Below are 20,603 nucleotides of genomic sequence, written 5' to 3' on the forward strand. Positions count from 1 at the left end.
TCAGCTGCCTGAATGAGCACAACTACTAAATGATCAAAATGTTCTACAGAGATGATGAGGTCTTGTAGATGTTGCTGAATAAAGCCAAGAATACATCAGGGCTAAGACAGTGTTTTATAAATTCTTTCAGATGATAATGATATCATTTAATACTAGTTTCCCAGGTGCTGTGCACTAAACTTCTGCATATTTTGCCTTCAAGACAAATCTTATTGCTCATGACACTGTCCAGATTGCTGACTGAACAGACATTCAGCTTTTTCTCGGTCTTCCTATCAGCCACACCCCTTCAAACCCCCCCCCCCCCCCCCAACACTCAACATTTACTCAAGCTTCCCTTGTCGTCTCCATCTGCAAAGGCTGTCCAGGCCACCCAATCATAAACATTCCGATTGGCTCTAATAAAACTGTCGTAATGTCAGCCCCTTCTCTCCCAAACTGATTTCTTATTTTGATGTATTTTATGTATTGGGGATCTCAAGAACATTTCCAATGGCTCCAGTCACGATGAGTAACTCTTGTGATGCTACATGTTTCTACAGCATATCTTAGGACTGGATTGTAGTTGTCCATCACTGATATTACTTTTCTTGGCATCCCATAAAAGTGGTCTGACATGTTAGTGGCAATGTGAGCTCTTCTGAACTATTTTTGCAACCTCATCCATGGCTGGACTATGTAGAGAAATTATACTTACAGGACAGGTAAAGATTTCCACATTCCTCATTATCTGTCTTAATGTGTGCTAGTCGCCCCTCACTTTACCCTGCTATTACTATTGTTTTACCTTCACTTGACAACATTGTATATTATGGTCAGGCTGTAGGTCCCTATTGTAAATATTTAATAATTTTAATATATATTAATATATTTATTTAAAACATTTAAATACCTTTCTTTGCAATGGGAGATAGATGTCTGTCAGTGCACGAGTGCACTCTGATGGTTGCTCCGTATGAAATGTGGCATTCCTTGCTTGTGATACAGAGAGAGTGGCAGGCTGTGCATGAGCTTCACACTGCTCTGTATCCGAGAACAGTCAGGAAATGTCATACAAAACTGATGGCTCAAGCGTGTGTGGTGGATGTTGTAAGAAATTGTCATCAGACCAGTGCAGGAAATGTTCACCCGAAGACCCTCAAAACGCCAATCAGCTCATTCAAATGGTCTGACGCGACACTTGATACAAAATGTCAAGATCTGTCTGCAGAAGGTTGTGACTGTCTCACTGAGTACAGGGAAATCGCATTAGGACAGTTCAGAGACTCCTCCGAGCTGTTTTCTAATATAATCTGGAGTGATGAGGCTGTGTTTCACATGGGAGATCTGTAAACTGCCAAATTCTCATTACTAGGTGAAAGATCCTCCACAGGCCACGGTTCAGAAAATGCAATATCACCACACGGTAACACTGTAGTTCGGTACATCAAAACAACTTATTCTTCTATTCCTTCTTCACAACACACTGAGCTCAGACAGTTACTGTGCTGTGCAAGAAAATTAAGTTTGGCTGCCTGTGTACATTTTCAACAGCAGCATCACATTTACAATCAGTATACACAAATAGCTCCACAATCGCACATTTGTTTGTGTGGCCACCTTCTGCAGCACTTGTTGAAATCAATTTTTACCGGTTTCTCTGTCTTACGCTTACTGCAATTTTATTAAAGGGAGTTTTAAATCAGACGTGTTTCGCTTTTATTTATAATACATCTTCTGTAGTTATTCTACAAATTGGATACATATGTTTATACATTTTTGGTTGTTTTAGATAAAAACAGCATTTTTGTTTACAAAGTTGATGTGCACTTTACTTACAGTGTTTCTGCCTCTTGTTTACATATTCCTCAAACTTCTGCTTCTTCCCTCTTTGTTAGCAGAGGCTGATGTGTAAAGGCTTCGTTTCACATTTACACTAGTGGTTTCTGCCTTGCTGCACTTTCTTGTTCCATTTGCATTATTTACACTTCACTTGACTTCTGGAGATTGAACAGAAGTTGTACATGTTCTCATGTGTGTTCTCACTCAGCACAGTATTACAGAGTTTATGGCCGTTTGCTTTTGCGTAGGTTGAGAGGATTGTCAACCTGTGAAACTACGCAAGGTGTACACACACACACACACACACACACACACACACACACACACACACACACACACACAATGTTTATTAAAAAGATGGTGGTGGTGGTGGTTAGTGTTTAACGTCCCGTCGACAACGAGGTCATTAGAGATGGAGAGTAAGCTCGGGTTAAGGAAGGATTGGGAAGGAAATCGGCCGTGCCCTTTCGAAGGAACCATCCCGGCATTTGCCTGAAACGATTTAGGGAAATCACGGAAAACCTAAATCAGGATGGTATTAAAAAGAAAAACGTGATGTTTTGCAGCTCAGCAATGCTCACAGCAGAAGCACCATTAAGTACATGGTACATCAACTTTACACACAAAAATGCTGTCTTCAATCTAAAACAACCAAATACAAACATGTGTGTCCAATTTGCAGAATAAACACACAAGATGTTTTGTAAATAACAGTGAAAAATGTCTTGTGTAAAATTCTCTTTAATTAAAAGTGCTCTAAGTTTAAGATGGAGGAACCAGTAATAGCTGAGCTCAACTATCATTTTCTGGGATGTCAGTTGGGACTCAGCAGACACAATGAGTGGCCAGTGCAGAACCATGATCTCTCACTCTGCAATTGTTCTCGCTGTGAGCACAGGCAAAGAAAAAAAGATGTTCCCAATACACAACAAGAAGTCTTTTTTTGTAATTCTGTCAACCAATTGCAGAAACTGCTATAAACTGCTGGTACTTACATCGACCTCACACTGTAAAACAAATGGGTACCATTTTGTTGATCATAGTAAATCTTTTACTAATTAAAAACCCAAATACTTTGCAAAATATAAGCAATTTCCAATAGGCACCTATTTTCTGCCCACCCTGTATTCCAGAAATTCATCCTTCCATTTATTAGTCCATGCCCAACTGTGCTTCCAGCAATCTTTCTCCCCAGACTACATCACCATCACCAACAACAACAAAAGCCAAGGCATTCATCTTTGTACGGAGATTCTAAATGTTCTTAATTACATTATCTATGTCTGCAGTAATTGGCAGTGACACAGCTCTCTACTTTGCCGGGCACCTCTTTCAATCTCAACTCAGGATGAATGACCTTTGCCAATCACACATAGCTAATACTGTGCTCAGACAGCATTTCAGTCTTCCTCACCAAACTTTCCAGATTTATTCTCTTTCTCGTGGACCACAGACCTTTTCTCTTTTCGTACTGTCATATACAGCTTCAATATCAAGAAACATCAGATCATATCAATACCTTTCTTCCAGTATTTGTCCATCAACATACGGACACTGAAGACTAGATCTTGTAGCATAAGTGCCAATGTCGGGTAGTATCTGAATGCACCATTCCTGTGCAGTGAACAATAATTTACCATGTGTATTTTTTTTACATTTACATTAATTTAATGTCAAAACATGCTTCATTTTGCCATACTGAATGATTTCTGTGTGATATATAGTTATTTTGTGGTAATACCAGTTCTTATAACATTTTATGTTTTATTAATAGCTGCTTGTAAATTAAGGTACTGATAGTTCCAATAAATTCTTACAAATTTTCAGGAATAATAAAATTGTTATTTGTAGTATTATTTACGCAGAATTGTAAAGAATAACTTAACATAAATGACAGTAATAATTTTAGAATGAATTCAGATATAAAATTACCAATTTAAAATACATTGGTGTAAATTATCAATGAGTATAAATTTCATCAATCTTTTTTTTGTAAATTAAACATAAAAGATGTACTTCCAAACACTAAGACTGATATTCAGTCACTCAGAAACAATACAAAATGTCAATAATTCTTTGTTAATTAATAGCTTTAAGTATTTGAATTTGTTAGCAATAAAGCATTTCTGAAGAAGAGAAATTTGTTAACATCGAGTATAGATTTTAGTGTCAGGAGGTCGTTTCTGAAAGTATTTGTATGGAGTGTGGCCATGTATGGAAGTGAAATGTGGACGATAAATAGTAGCTTTCGAAATGTGGTGCTACAGAAGAATGCTGAAGATTAGATAGGTAGATCACATAATTAATGAAGAGGTATTTAATAGAATTAGGGAGAAGAGAAATTTGTGGCACACCTTGACTACAAGAAGGGATCGGTTGGTAGCACATGTTCTGAGGCATCAAGGGATCACCAATTTAGTATTGAAGGGCAGCGTGGAGGGAGACCAAGAGATGAATACACTAAGCAGATTCAGAAGCATGTTGGTTGCAGTAGGTACTGGGAGATGAAGAAGCTTGCACAGGATAGAGTAGCATGGAGAGCTGCATCAAACCAGTCTCTGGACTGAAGACCATAACAACCACAACAACAACAACAGCAATAAAATATACATTCTTTTTATCAAGTATTTCAAAAATAGCCCTCACATTTGCAGTTTTTGGAGAGTATTAAGTCTAGTTTACATGAGACCAGGTTGCACGCAACTGCGCTACTGGGCACACGGATATGAGGCACACATTTGTTCAACAGGCTACTAAACACTTTTAGGTCGTTCCAACTTTGACAATAGTTGCACAAGTATTGAGGTTAGGTGTGTCGGTATAGTGTGAATGAACTATATGAAGTAGGGAACAGAGGAAAGTTTCACTTTTGAGTATCTTTGGGACACATAGGTGTTGGAAGATTTCAATGATACTGACTATAAAAACAAACAGTGATGTACTGCCGCGCACAAGGCGATCATACATGATCTGAACTTGGGTGGGTCGACAATATCTCAACTGCAGAGCAAAATTCATTCATTTAGGAGTTCATATACAAATAAATTAAGAAATATACAGGTGAGCAAAACATCTGTCTGCAGAACAGCCCACGTCAACAAGACTAAAATCCCATGGTTTCAGTTGGACAATTCTTTTTTAAGGAAAATAGTTGACAGGATAAAAGGCTACAGAAAACTCTAAAGCTGACCTTTTTTATGATTAAAATAACTTCTATGGACTTCCACTATAATTTGCTTCAGCCAGGTAGCCAAACAACTGAGCTGATGTCTTTTCTTCACCCAGTCACAAATCAGAAGGCCTTTCTTATTTTTTATCCCTTTTCTCGTACAGCGTTTTCAAGCAAAAAAGCAGTAACTCCACCGCACCTTGTACAGCTGCAAAACTTTCATTTTACAGACAACTACAGCACTCTCAAAATGATGAAACTGAATTCTACACTGGTTATGCAGTGTCTACAAATACATGAAACAATTTGCGTGCAACTCGATTCAGACAACAAGTGGCGCAACCTGGTGTCATCACGTAAACTAGGTTTTAGGTTGGACATTATTCAAAAACAGCATGTCACTGGTCGAGTTCTACTTTTTGGGCAAGTTGATGTGAGAGTAGAGAAAACTACATGTCTAAATGTGAAGATATTTTTAATAATGTTTTGCAATTCAAGACAAAAATCACATAAAAATTGAGTTGTCAGAGAATGTGTGTAGCTGTTGATGAACTATAACCTTGGATCAGTAGATCCTGCACCAAAGTTAAGTAGATTACATTTCGTTAGTAGTCTTTTACCCACAGCTTTGCCTGTGTACACACACAGCACATACATTGCACACATCCCCCCCCCCCCCTTCCTCTCTATCCATCCCTTCTGCCCCTTCTCTTTCCACACCATCCCCCCCTCTCTCTCCCTACCCTCCCCCCAAACCCCTCCCTCCATCTCCTGCCCCCTCTATCCATCCCCAACTCACCCCGCCCCCTCTCTCACCATCCCCCTACCCCACTCTCAGCTTCTCCATCCCCTCCTCCCCCTCTCCCTTTCTCTGTACATTTCATCCTGGGTCCTCTAGTTATCCTTCTCCTCCTGCGCCCTTACTAAGCTCAGCCGTGACGATCTGCACACATACCCCATCTAATGCACTCTGACACTACCCGCACAACATGGCAGTCGTGTAACACAGCCTAGATACCATTGCTTTCTCACCCCCTACACCCAATCCTACCTCTATCGGAAAGGTAGTACTTACCACACAGTACTTCTTTTGAAACAATAAGTAGTACATTCAAACAAGTTTTGAGCGTGCACCTGATCATCCAATACATCCCACGATATTTCAACTGGGCACCTGCCGGTTATCCTCAGGCGAGCCGTCGGAGACTGACAAAGATGTCCTCCATTCTGCAATCTGTAGCATGCAGTGCATACTTCAAAATCGAGTTGATATATTGACCATACTACACAACAGCAGCACCCCCTCTGATGGAATCACGGAACTCGGCTGTCTTCTGCATTGCCGTGCACTGCTGTCGGCACCTCAGTTGTCTTCGGTTAGAGCTTGTCTTCAGTTAGAGCAAGTCGTGGAGATGATAGGGTTCCATGCAGTGTCTAATTGGCTCCTATCACTGTTCATCTGATTTTCCACCATGCATATTTCCGCAGAGTCTTTAATAATGGTGTCCCAAAAGATGTTGCTGTATTTAAAATCAATGTTTCATCATACTTCATTGAATGCCCAGTGGAAGTACAACGTTCAGGAATAGTAGGCTTGCTTGTTTGCAAAAGGTGACAGAAGCATTCATCACCAGTAAACACTTCCGGGCTAAGTTGCCGTGGTCGATCTGTAGAACTTCTTCTCACTGACGTTTCGTTCTCAACTACGGAGAACATCTTCCGAGGTGAGTCGACGACTAGCTGCTACGAGCTGGGGCCGCCGCTTATACGGATATCGTAGGGGGCGCCACCACACATCACGTGGCGTCGATGTGCAGCTATCTCTGGCTATTGTCTGTTCTCTCGATTGCAGGCAATCGATTGTCACGTGAATGATGCAACGTCGACCGCCATATCTTATCCAATTTTAATCCTTCTTCTTTACGATTAAAATTGTATTGATGTTTGTGGATTTCAATTGCCTCTCTATACATACGTGTATAATAGTGCGACGTCCTCGGTAGCACGCTTGTTTCACCAAATTTTATTTCGTGATCTCCATCCTTAAAAACATGTTCCGCTACTGCCGATTTGTCGATATGTCCCAAGCGACAGTTTCTTTTGTGCTCCGTCAACCGTGTATTGATGCTTCTTTTTGTAGTTCCTATGTAAACCCTGCCACAACTACACGGAATTTTATATACCCCTGGGGTGGCTAGGGGGTGACGAGCATCTTTTGTTGATCTTAGGCATTCACTAATTTTCTTAGTAGGTCTAAAAATGGTCTCTACCTGAAACTTGGCTAGTACCTTCCCAATGCGATCTGTGATATTATGGATGAACGGAAGAAATACTTTTACAGTTGATGGTTGTTGCTGTCTCCTATTTTTAGGCATTTTTCTATTTGGGTGAAGTGCTCAGTTAATCTCGTTTTTCGTATACCATTTTTCGCAAAGGCCATTCGTAAATGATTTAGTTCTTCTTGTAAGTAGCCTGGTTCACAAATATTATTGGCCCTATCCACTAGTGTTTTTATGACCCCCCTCTTTTGCCTAGGGTGGTGGTTAGAGTTCTTATGGAGGTAGCGATCAGTATGTGTATCTTTCCTGTAGAACCTATGGCCTAAGGTCCCATCCACCCGTTTCATAACTGATACATCCAAGAAGTTAAGTTGTCCAGTCTTCTCCTTTTTCATAGTAAATTTAATCTTTGGGTTGATGCTATTTAAGTGTACCAGGAAATCATTCAAGTCTTCTTCCTCATGATTCCATATTACAAAGGTATCATCCACATACCGATACCACTTCGAGGGGCATTTTTTGGCCGACTGCAGTGCTCGATGTTCAAAATATTCCATGAATAAATTCGCAATTGCGGGACTTAGGGGGCTACCAATGGCTACCCCATCGATCTGTTCATAAAATTCACCACTGTACTGAAAATAGGTCGAGGATAGACAGTGTTGGAACAAGGCCACTATATCAGTAGGGAACATATCGGCTATATGAGAGAGAGCTTCATCAACTGGAACCATAGTGAACAAAGACACTATATCAAAACTGACAAGGATGTCATTAGGACTGACAGTAATTTCCCTCAATTTCTCAATGAAGTGTAGAGAGTTTTTAATATGACTCTCAGTTTTGCCTATGTAAGGTTGTAACAAAGAGGCAAGGTGTCTGGCTAGTTCTTGGGTAGGAGCTCCAATTGCGCTGACTATTGGTCTCAAAGGAACATCAGGTTTATGTATCTTTGGTAACCCATATAATCTCGGAGGACAAGCCTCCGTTTTACAAAGATACTTTTTAACTTCTGTAGGAATGGAAGACTGTTTTATCAGATGATTGGTGGCATTCAGCACATTCGTTGTGGGATTCTTTTTCAACTTCTTGTATGTGCTGGGTTCCAGGAGATCACTGATCATCTTGTGATAATCCTCAGTATTCATTAAAACAGTAACCTTTCCCTTGTCAGCGGCAACTATAATAACATTCTTGTCTGCATTGATCTCCCGCAATGCCTTCCTTTCCCCTTGAGACAGATTGCTGCTGGGTGGCTTAGCTTTGCATAATATCCTGGAGGTTTCCATTCTAATTTCATCAGCAGAATATTATGGTAACTGACGAATTCCTGCCTCTATATTAGCAACAATGTCCTCCATAGGAATCTCGGATGGAGTTATTGCAAAATTCCCTCCTTTAGACAGAACAGAAAGTTCTTCCTTAGACATTTCTTTTTCCGATAAATTAATAACCGTTTGGGAATTGTTTGGAATCGGTGTTTCCTGTCGACCTTCTTGTAGACGATCAAACTTCTCCTTCTGCCTATTGGAAGACACTTCTGCACTAATCTCCATAGATCTAAATGTTAAACTGTCCACTTTGTTCCAATGACAAAGCTGCATAGTATTGCTAATAAGTAAATGAAGATTTAGCAGTTGACTATCACATACCGCCAGTCCTCGTCGTGTCTGATGTATCCGCTCACGTAGTAATGCCAGTTCCATACAAGAGTAAATACGGTTAGCTTGTGCCGAATGAAACAATCTTCTCACTTTTAAAAACTTGGTAACTATACCGGTATCACGACAGCGTAGCAGAAAAGTGAGTGAGCAAAGTTGTTGACCTTTCTTCTTGCGTAGGTTCTCCAGTCGTCGTACCCTAGTTGACATTTCCTCCCCATAGAGGCGTCGAATCATTCCATGTAGGCTTTCACGGCCGGCGTCTTCATCAGTAAACACTTCCGGGCTAAGTTGCCGTGGTCGATCTGTGGAACTTCTTCTCCCTGACGTTTCGTTCTCAACTATGGAGAACATCTTCCGAGGTGAGTCAACGACTGGCTGCTAGGAGCTGGGGCCGCCGCTTATATGGATATCGTACGGGGCGCCACCACACGTCACGTGGCGTCGATGTGTGGTGGCGCCCCCTACGATATCCATATAAGCGGCAGCCCCAGCTCCTAGCAGCCAGTCGTTGACTCACCTCGGAAGATGTTCTCCGTAGTTGAGAACGAAACGTCAGGGAGAAGAAGTTCTACAGATCGACCACGGCAACTTAGCCCAGAAGTGTTTACTGATGAAGACGCCGGCCGTGAAAGCCTACATGGAATGAGAAGCATTCATGTTCAGTACAGCATTCTGTCTTGGTGCATGTGGTCTGACCTCTGCAAGCCAACCACACTGGCAAGGTGTTTTGTACATTCTGACCTTTCAAAATGATAAACTGTCCTTCACTGATCCCAGAAGGACTGCAATCTTAAATGGTGGGCAGTAGTCCACACTCAAAATTTATGGAGGAATCTTGCGATTGGGAAAGGAATGTTGATCATGAAAGGAAGGAAAGCTGAAGAGTTTACTGGCACGCTTTCCTCGTTATGCACTTCTTGATTCTTTGTTTAGCTGATAGTGGCTTGCTAATATCCATTTCTTCTTAACAATGCCTTCAGGTGGGCAAGCTCTTTAGGAGAACTATCTTCATTTGAGACTGTGTGAGCTCTGTGTGGAAGTGTTTTTAGCACAATCATGGTTCGCAACAGGTCATGACTACTCAATACATGTAAATGTAATTTCGTATGAGTGGGCTTAAGATAAACTGAATGCCCCCAGAGAGCCATCATTCTCCCAATTAACCGAGATATCCCAGAAAGGCAGACAACCATCTCTCTCTCTCTCTCTCTCTCTTTCTCTCTCTCTCTTTCTCTCTCTATTTCCATAGTGAATGGAATGTTGTTGGGAATGGCATTAAGGTGATGCAGAAGTTCTATTAACTTCTCTTCTCCACGAGGTCACACAATGAAAATGTCGTCTACATACGTCTAAAGTTTAAGGGCAGCTGATTCAAAAACTCTCTCCTTGAAATCCTCCATAAAAATGTTGGCCCCTGATGGAGACAGAGCTACCCATCGAGACACCATCAGTTTGTTCAAAATGTTTTAGGTCGAACATAAAATAGGTTGAGGACAGAGCATGCCAAAACAGAGCAGTGATGTCCACCTAAAACTTATTACCAATTTATGCCAAAGAATCTGCAAGAGGGATCTTTGTAAAAAAGTGATTCCACATCAAAGCTAAACAAACAATCCAAAGTGCTTCAATGGAGAGCTGCTAGTTTGTTGATAAAGGCAGCTGAGTTATGATGTGATGTAAGCACTTGCCTACCAATTGTCTCAGTAAAGTAGCTATATGGTGGGCTAAATCAGATGGAAGAACTCTAATGTTGCTTACTACTGGATGTGAAAGTAGAGTTCCTCGATCAATATTTCGAAGGCTACACAGCCTTCGTGGTACACAAAAGTGTGGTCTTAACCTCTTAATGTTCTTTGAGGTAAGGAGAAGGAATTCAAGAGTGCAGAAGTTTTCAATTGCACATGTCCTGCAAGGTCATGAACAATCCTCCTACAGGCAAAGTCACTAAGCAGAACCTTCCCTCTTATCATTGTACACTCTGTGAGTTAACAAAATGGCTGCATTACATTAGTCAGCCTTTAGTACTACATGAAGGTTCTCTTGTAGATTTTGTAGTGCAGTTCTTATGGAAATATGCCTGGTGGAAAATCTGATGTCCCGTGATAGTGGCTATCAGCTGTACAGTGTACAGAGCCCTACCATCCCCACGACTTCCTCTAACTGAAGACAACAAAGTGTGCCAACAGCCACAGCCAACGGTAATGCAGAGGACAGCCGAGTTCTGCAGTTCTGTTACTGAGGGCACTGCCCTCACGTAGTGTGATCTGTTTGTCAACTTTGTTGATGCATGTGCAGAATACTCACAGCACGCTACGTATTTTGGAATGGAGGGTGTTTTCGGCAGTCCTCGATGGCTAACATCAGGATGACTGAGAGGTGCTCAGTTGAAATATCGTGGGATGTATTCAACAAAAACCAGCTGCAAGCCCGAAATTTTGTATGAACATTCAAGTTACTTGGAAAATTTTAAAATTCGCAGTACGTAGTATAAGTACCCAATCTGCTGAAACTGAATCAGTGGCTTGATACGAGACGTCGAACACACGTGTAGATTGTTCTAACAATATCGGTTTTATTCGTGTCAAGTCACGACATATTTGGTTTATATTTCTAAGAAAAATCACCGGCAAGATAAATTTTACATAATTATTCGAATGGGTTATGTTTCCCTCTATTGTTGACTTTTTCTGAATGTAATTTGGAAACTTTAAATGCAGGGTTATTGAAACTACAAGACAGACTGAATATGTATGCAAGACTGGCCCTAGCAATTTTAACCAGTCATATTCCCACAAGACTAAGCATTAATAATAAAAAAAGTGTATGTTCACCATAGAACTTACCTAAATGCCAGAACAACTGTGCCAGGAAATGGCTCTATGGCCGTCATTGTAAGTTCCTGCAAGTTCTTCATCCTCAGCAGAGCAGTAAAATTCTCCACCTCTGTTGCTGGCACGGTCGAGACAATGAACTTGTAAAGCCTCAAACATTCCAAGCTGACAGCATAGGACGCAAGCACTGGGAGGACGCACCTGTTATTCAACAGAAATGCAGCTCGACACACTTATTTACCACCTCTCACATTTCAGAAGTCCGAAGAAATAGTGCACCACATATCACAATGCCAAATTAACAGTGCTAATCTTGTATTTGAAACATAACCATGCTCAGTTGTGACTATTGTCATTTTCAACTGAAATATGAGATCTATACGATTACCATAATAATTTTCTTAGAAATTATACCAGTCATTAACAAGTTATATTAACACAAATATTCTGTGTTCAGCAGTATCAATACTGCGTGATAAACATAAACTTATCTCTCCTGGAGGTCTTTTTGACATTCTTACATTCACTCCTCAATATACACAGTGGAGAAAAATTGTGTCACAAAATTTTAACCCTGGATAGCTGGTGCCAGTAGGAATTAAAATTACTAATGTTGTGTAGGTAGACACACCATTTTTAAACTATGGAAACTTGGTTCCACATGCTCCGATTGGCCGTGGGATTGCCCTGTTGCCATTAGTTGGTTGACAGGCAGTGCTACGGTTGTCAGTTCACACATACAAATGTCCCTCGCCCTGTCGCAGCCCCAACGTGATACGTACACGTGTCGAATAGGTCTTGCTATTTGTGTCCACCTCACATCAGAGGCATTCACACGTAAGCTTCACTTCAGAGCATACGTATGTCACTTGCGATTTAGTCATACAGTAAGCATGGCAGCACAGTATTTGTTTGAAGAACAACGTGATATGGTTTTTGTTCACGGACTAGCCGACGGTAATGCACATGGAGCTCAACGGTTGTATGGGGAACAGTACCCAGCAAGACACCACCCACACCCGTAAACATTTACAGCAATTCACCGGTGACTTGGAGAAACATACTCATTAGTGGAATATCATGGTGATGCTGGAAGACCTCAAATACGACGGGATGCTGCATTTGAAGAGATTGTTCTCGAGCACTTCGAGGAAGCGCCTACAACAAGTACTCGAGTGGTTGGACACGACATGGGGGTCACTTATCAGTTAGTCTGGGAGGTTTTGAGGGATGACAGCGAGCATCTATTTAGTTTCCACCCTGTCCAAGACCTAAATCCTGTGTCAGATTATGAACACAGGCTAGGGTTTTGCCAGTGGTATTTGCGACGTGTTGCACAAGATCCCAATTTCCACGCCACTGTGTTGTTTATCGACGAGTGCACCTTCCATCAGGATGGCCTTTACAGCACTCTAAATCATTACTGGGCAAGGGGGGGTGACTATCTGATAGGGCCGGTCCATCTACCTCCTCGACTTACCGGGACAAATTACCTCCACTTTTTGCAAGAAACTTTACCCAGCCTGCTGGAAGATGTTCCCCTGGAGATAAGGCTACACGTTGTTGCAGCATGATGGGGCACCCGCACGTAACAGTTGTGCTGCGTGTGGATATTTAAATGAACTCTTTGATGGCCAGGTAATTGGCAGAGGTGCGTGTAGGATATGGCTCCCGCGATCACCAGACCTCACGCCACTGGACTTTTTCCTGTGGGGATTCTTCAAGGTTCTAGTTCACCCACCTGGACACGAACCACCTAGAAACGAAGAGGCATTAATGGATCGCTTTCAACATGCCACCAATCACATCAGGGCAATGCCAGGAATCTTTGAAAGAGTTCAGCATAACACCGTTCGACGTTACCAAGCTTGTGCCACGTGAGAGGGTCGCCAGTTCGAGCACCTGCTTTAAGTAAACAATGTCCTAGCTAAAAAAAAAAAAAAAAAAAAAAAAAAAAAAAAAAAAAAAAAAAAAAAAAAAAGAGGCCCTTTTCAGGGCCGACAATTTGTAAAAGACTTTCTGTATGCAAACTAACAGCTGTTGACAGGTTTGTTCCCAGTATGTCTTTTCATGAAACTACAATAGGTGTGTCGGGACCCCGGCGGATTCACCCCCAGGCCCCCAGAGTGAAAGGCTGGCTCTTTGTACAAATTGCCTAAATATCTACAGTCAGAGACTTAAAATTTCTGATAACTACATGGCAAGCAACAGTGTTTGCAATAAAAGTGTGTGAAAAGTAATAATGTAGTACAAAGAGGGCTTGGCACATACATGTAAAAATATTTTCTTTGATGAATACCACTGCAATCATGTAAATATTAAGCTGCTAATTGCAGATACACAGCAGCTGTATAATACAACTGAGGACACATTAGTTGAAGCTTTGTCTCTAATTTACACAGTTCAGTTCTGATGGCATAAACATGAAGAGAATTGAACAGTATAGCAAGTTTATTAATACAATATACCGATTAAGTTTTTACGCTGTCTATGTCTCAAGTTCAAATAAACCTCGAATCGTAGAATGAACAAATGATTAGTGTTCCAGGAAGCAATACTGGGTGAGCAATCTGAGAATATATAACACCACCTTAAGTGTCACTGCTATAGGGACCATGAACACACTATTAGACTAAAACATCCTTCAGGAAGCGATGGTTTGGTTCACAATGAACACCTTAATCATAAACTTAAGTAAGACTAATATCTTAGTTTCTCCATGGCTGGATGACAAAATCTACATAGCATCAATTGACACAAAATAGGGTACTACATAAAAAATAATTTGTTTCCTTTCCTTTCCTTTCAATGACTAAAGGTCAAGTGTCACTTTTACACCTTTTAATACCCCACATTAACACAACACACAACGTGTACGAGAACAGTGGCGTATATCAAATTCACTGCTGTGACTGAAGTGAGCAATATCAGGCACATTGAGAAAGTTTGAAATGCAATATGATGAACACGCAGAATTAAAAGGAAAAAACAGTTAATTGCAGCTCACCTTGTGCAAGATATGCACAAGGTACACAGTAGCAGAAACAACCTTTTAATCCTTCATAAAATGAAAAAGGGAAAATTTATGGACATTTATGAAGAGATGGAAATTTGTGCTCACCTGAAAAAAAGCCACAGATAAGATGCTTAACAAGCAATGTGTATTAAGGAGCAACAATTTCTTGGATATCCGCCATTCATTTACTGACGACATCCTTTAAAGATTTTCAGGAAGTTCACAGTACCTAATTGATTGTAAATACATACAACAAAAAGACTGCTATACATTTGAGCTTCCAGCCTAAAGGCCTTTTTATAACTTAGAAAAACACACATTCATGCAATCTCATCTCAAACACGACTGGCCCCGAGACCAGAGACAGTAGTAGTGTGAGAGAGTTGTGCTTGCATGAATATATATATATATATATATATATATATATATATATGTGTGTGTGTGTGTGTGTGTGTGTGTGTGTGTGTGTGTGTGTGTGTGTGTGTGTGTGTTTTCTATGTTAGATGGACTTTTGGCCGAAAGTTCACTTGTACAGCAATTTTTATGTTGTGCCCGTAGCAAGGCGTGGATTCGAACCCAGATCTCCTGCTCACTAGGCAGATTCGCTAACCCCTGTGCCACCATGGCACTGCGGCAAACACAGCTGTGTAGATCACCTCAGTACGTCTCCCGTCCCACTACAAACTCCAATTCATGCCTCAGCCAATCTTGACGTTTCCCTTAACTCTTATCAGTACTGCGGAGGTTCTCCAGCACTGGAAGAGCACCTTAGCACTGAACAAAATGGGGATAATCCTGCCTGCACCTCATGCATAGGTTATATACAAATATTATGAAATTACATGTTCCACAGACATATCAAGTCTCAACTATATATACAGTTATCACGTCTGCCTAATGAGCACAAGACGTAGGTTTGAATCCCAGCCTTTGTTCAAAGTTTAATTCATTGTTTGTGTATTCATTATCATGCAAACAATAAAATGTGATAGTCTTTCATAGCTGTAGATTAATAAAATACAATATATTGAAACACAAGAGCCGAGCTGTTGGAGCTCATTAAGATTAGTGGCAAAAATCCCCCCCCCCCATGAACCATGGACCTTGCCGTTGGTGGGGAGGCTTGCGTGCCTCAGCGATACAGATAGCCGTACCGTAGGTACAACCACAACGGAGGGGTATCTGTTGAGAGGCCAGACAAATGTGTGGTTCCTGAAGAGGGGCAGCAGCCTTTTCAGTAGTTGCAAGGGCAACAGTCTGGATGATTGACTGATCTGGCCTTGTAACAATAACCAAAACGGCCTTGCTGTGCTGGTACTGCGAACGGCTGAAAGCAAGGGGGAAACTACGGCCGTAATTTTTCCCGAGGGCATGCAACTTTACTTTACTGTATGATTAAATGATGATGGCGTCCTCTTGGGTAAAATATTCCGGAGGTAAAATAGTCCCCCATTCGGATCTCCGGGCGGGGACTACTCAAGAGGACGTCGTTATCAGGAGAAAGAAAACTGGCGTTCTACGGATTGGAGCGTGGAATGTCAGGTCCCTTAATCGGGCAGGTAGGTTAGAAAATTTGAAAAGGGAAATGGATAGGTTAAAGTTAGATATAGTGGGAATTAGTGAAGTTCGGTGGCAGGAGGAACAAGACTTCTGGTCAGGTGACTACAGGGTTATAAATACAAAGTCAAATAGGGGTAATGCAGGAGTAGGTTTAATAATGAATAGGAAAATAGGAACGCGGGTAAGCTACTACAAACAGCTTACTGAACGCATTATTGTGGCCAAGATAGATACGAAGCCCACACCTACTACAGTAGTACAAGTTTATATGCCAACTAGCTCTGCAGATGACGAAGAAATTGAAGAAATGTATGATGAAATAAAAGAAATTATTCAGATAGTGAAGGGAGACGAAAATTTAATAGTCATGGGTGACTGGAATTCGAGTGTAGGAAAAGGGAGAGAAGGAAACGTAGTAGGAGAATATGGATTGGGGCTAAGAAATGAAAGAGGAAGCCGCCTGGTAGAATTTTGCACAGAGCACAACTTAATCATAGCTAACACTTGGTTTAAGAATCATGATAGAAGGTTGTATACATGGAAGAACCCTGGAGATACTAAAAGGTATCAGATAGATTATATAATGGTAAGACAGAGATTTAGGAACCAGGTTTTAAATTGTAAGACATTTCCAGGGGCAGATGTGGACTCTGACCACAATCTATTGGTTATGACCTGTAGATTAAAACTGAAGAAACTGCAAAAAGGTGGGAATTTAAGGAGATGGGACCTGGATAAACTGAAAGAACCAGAGGTTGTACAGAGTTTCAGGGAGAGCATAAGGGAACAATTGACAGGAATGGGGGAAAGAAATACAGTAGAAGAAGAATGGGTAGCTTTGAGGGATGAAGTAGTGCAGGCAGCAGAGGATCAATTAGGTAAAAAGACGAGGGCTAGTAGAAATCCTTGGGTAACAAAAGAAACATTGAATTTAATTGATGAAAGAAGAAAATATAAAAATGCAGTAAATGAAGCAGGCAAAAAGGAATACAAACGTCTCAAAAATGAGATCAACAGGAAGTGCAAAATGGCTAAGCAGGGATGGCTAGAGGACAAATGTAAGGATGTGGAGGCTTATCTCACTAGGGGTAAGATAGATACTGCCTACAGGAAAATTAAAGAGACCTTTGGAGAAAAGAGAACCACTTGTATGAACATCAAGAGCTCAGATGGAAACCCAATTCTAAGCAAAGAAGGGAAAGCAGAAAGGTGGAAGGAGTATATAGAGGGTCTATACAAGGGCGATGTACTTGAGGACAATATTATGGAAATGGAAGAGGATGTAGATGAAGATGAAATGGGAAATACGATACTGCGTGAAGAGTTTGACAGAGCACTGAAAGACCTGAGTCGAAACAAGGCCCCCGGAGTAGACAACATTCCATTGGAACTACTGACGGCCTTGGGAGAGCCAGTCCTGACAAAACTCTACCATCTGGTGAGCAAGATGTATGAAACAGGCGAAATACCCTCAGACTTCAAGAAGAATATAATAATTCCAATCCCAAAGAAAGCAGGTGTTGACAGATGTGAGAATTACCGAACAATCAGTTTAATAAGCCACAGCTGCAAAATACTAACACGAATTCTTTACAGACGAATGGAAAAACTAGTAGAAGCCGACCTCGGGGAAGATCAGTTTGGATTCCGTAGAAATACTGGAACACGTGAGGCAATACTGACCTTACGACTTATCTTAGAAGAAAGATTAAGGAAAGGCAAACCTACGTTTCTAGCATTTGTAGACTTAGAGAAAGCTTTTGACAATGTTGACTGGAATACTCTCTTTCAAATTCTAAAGGTGGCAGGGGTAAAATACAGGGAGCGAAAGGCTATTTACAATTTGTACAGAAACCAGATGGCAGTTATAAGAGTCGAGGGACATGAAAGGGAAGCAGTGGTTGGGAAGGGAGTAAGACAGGGTTGTAGCCTCTCCCCGATGTTATTCAATCTGTATATTGAGCAAGCAGTAAAGGAAACAAAAGAAAAATTCGGAGTAGGTATTAAAATCCATGGAGAAGAAATAAAAACTTTGAGGTTCGCCGATGACATTGTAATTCTGTCAGAGACAGCAAAGGACTTGGAAGAGCAGTTGAACGGAATGGAGAGTATCTTGAAAAGAGGGTATAAGATGAACATCAACAAAAGCAAAACGAGGATAATGGAATGTAGTCGAATTAAGTCGGGTGATGCTGAGGGTATTAGACTAGGAAATGAGACACTTAAAGTAGTAAAGGAGTTTTGCTATTTGGGGAGCAAAATAACTGATGATGGTCGAAGTAGAGAGGATATAAAATGTAGACTGGCAATGGCAAGAAAAGCGTTTCTGAAGAAGAGAAATTTGTTAACATCGAGTATAGATTTAAGTGTCAGGAAGTCATTTCTGAAAGTATTTGTATGGAGTGTAGCCATGTATGGAAGTGAAACATGGACAGTAAATAGTTTGGACAAGAAGAGAATAGAAGCTTTCGAAATGTGGTGCTACAGAAGAATGCTGAAGATTAGGTGGGTAGATCACATAACTAATGAGGAGGTACTGAATAGGATTGGGGAGAAGAGGAGTTTGTGGCACAACTTGACCAGAAGAAGGGATCGGTTGGTAGGACATGTTCTGAGGCATCAATGGATCACCAATTTAGTATTGGAGGGCAGCGTGGAGGGTAAAAATCGTAGAGGGAGACCAAGAGATGAATACACTAAGCAGATTCAGAAGGATGTAGGTTGCAGTAGGTACTGGGAGATGAAGAAGCTTGCACAGGATAGAGTAGCATGGAGAGCTGCATCAAACCAGTCTCAGGACTGAAGACCACAACAACAACAGTGGCAAAAAATATGAAATTGATTCCATAGCTCTGCAACATTGTCACAGGACGATACTAGTACCTCCATATCATTGTCATTATAATCGAATAGAACTGGTCTCGGCACAGGTGAAAAGATATGTAGCAGATAAAAATACTACATTTAAAGAAGCTGACATTGTTGTTTCTTGGATAGGTCTTTCAGACATCACCACCCTGTCACCCCCATCCAGCAACTCCAATTCTGAAGGCAGGAATGTTTAAACATCCGAATAAAGAGCTATATGAATGGAATGTGAATTTATTTTGTAATTTTCATGGGACATTTACTTTCTTATCAAGCTGTCTTGCACTAGATAGCGGTTCAGAGCATAACCTGTTCTTCAATAGAAATTCTGCTTTACTTATTTCGTTATTCTGACTATAACAACATTTGTTTAAAATGCTGTTCATCCTGCTACGGATATTTTAAAACTGATTGTTTGGTTGTTTCATTAATAAAGTAAGAGGCAACTAAAGCTGTAATCTGTTCTTTAAGGTGCAGTTTATTATAGAATCCATTTTGCAGTGCAAGAATCTGTATCAATGGTTTCTCTTCATGTCGCTAAGGCTGGGAAAGATTGAATACACATTCTCTGTAATGTCTCTCTCAATACTTATTAGGTACACTTAGTAAGTTTATGACAAAATGGTTTTTAATACACAATGAACCAGACATTGGGGGCAGGAGTTAAACTTCTGCTATTGCATCTGTCTCTGCACTTTCAGCTGAGACGACAACGCAGTATTCCTTATGAGCTGCACAGCCAGAGGCCATTAACACTGTCACTGACTATAACAGTTACTACTTATATTCACTGTAAATTGAAAATCAAAATAATATTTGTTTATATCAATAAAGTTTTGGGCTCTTACATTTTATGTAATAAAAATCAAATCTGCAACTACCCTTTAAATATATGATAAGCCTACCCTACACTGTGCCCCAGGGAAGCTTGATAGGATTGGTACTTTTTTCTGTGTAAATGTATGATATGGCAGACAAAGTGGATGGCAATTGTGGCTGTTTGCTGACAATGCTGTGGTGTATGGCAAAGTGTTGAAATTGAGTGACTGTAGGAGGATACAAGAAGACTTCGACAAAATTTACGATTGGTTTGGTGAATGTCAGCTAGCTCTAAACATAGAAAAAGTAAGTTAATGTGAATGAGTAGGAAAAATGAACCTGTAATGTTCAAATAAAGTATCAGTATCCTGCCTGACACATATCTGGGCACAACATTGCACAGTAATATGAAATAAGAGAGCATGTATGGATTGTGATAGGGAAGGTGAGAGGTCCACTTTGGTTTATTGGAAGATTTTCGGGAAACATGTTTCCTTTGGAAAGGGGACTATATATAGGATACTGTGTGATCTATTCCTGAGTACTGCTAGTGGATTTGGCATCTGCACAATGTCC

General features: G+C 40.8%; 1 protein-coding gene across 1 annotated transcript in view; it reads right to left on the minus strand.

Moving 5' to 3' along the window:
• The window catches only part of LOC126215102 (uncharacterized), an 83,329-nt gene that overhangs the window by 32,747 nt on the left and 29,979 nt on the right, over positions 1–20,603 (minus strand). Inside the window, exon 5 of the mRNA XM_049941752.1 lies at positions 11,777–11,965. Coding sequence (XP_049797709.1) covers positions 11,777–11,965 — 189 coding nt within the window. The remainder of the gene's footprint in view (positions 1–11,776; positions 11,966–20,603) is intronic.

The sequence above is a fragment of the Schistocerca nitens genome, chromosome 12 (genome assembly GCF_023898315.1).
Source record: "Schistocerca nitens isolate TAMUIC-IGC-003100 chromosome 12, iqSchNite1.1, whole genome shotgun sequence".
Lineage (NCBI taxonomy): Eukaryota > Metazoa > Arthropoda > Insecta > Orthoptera > Acrididae > Schistocerca > Schistocerca nitens.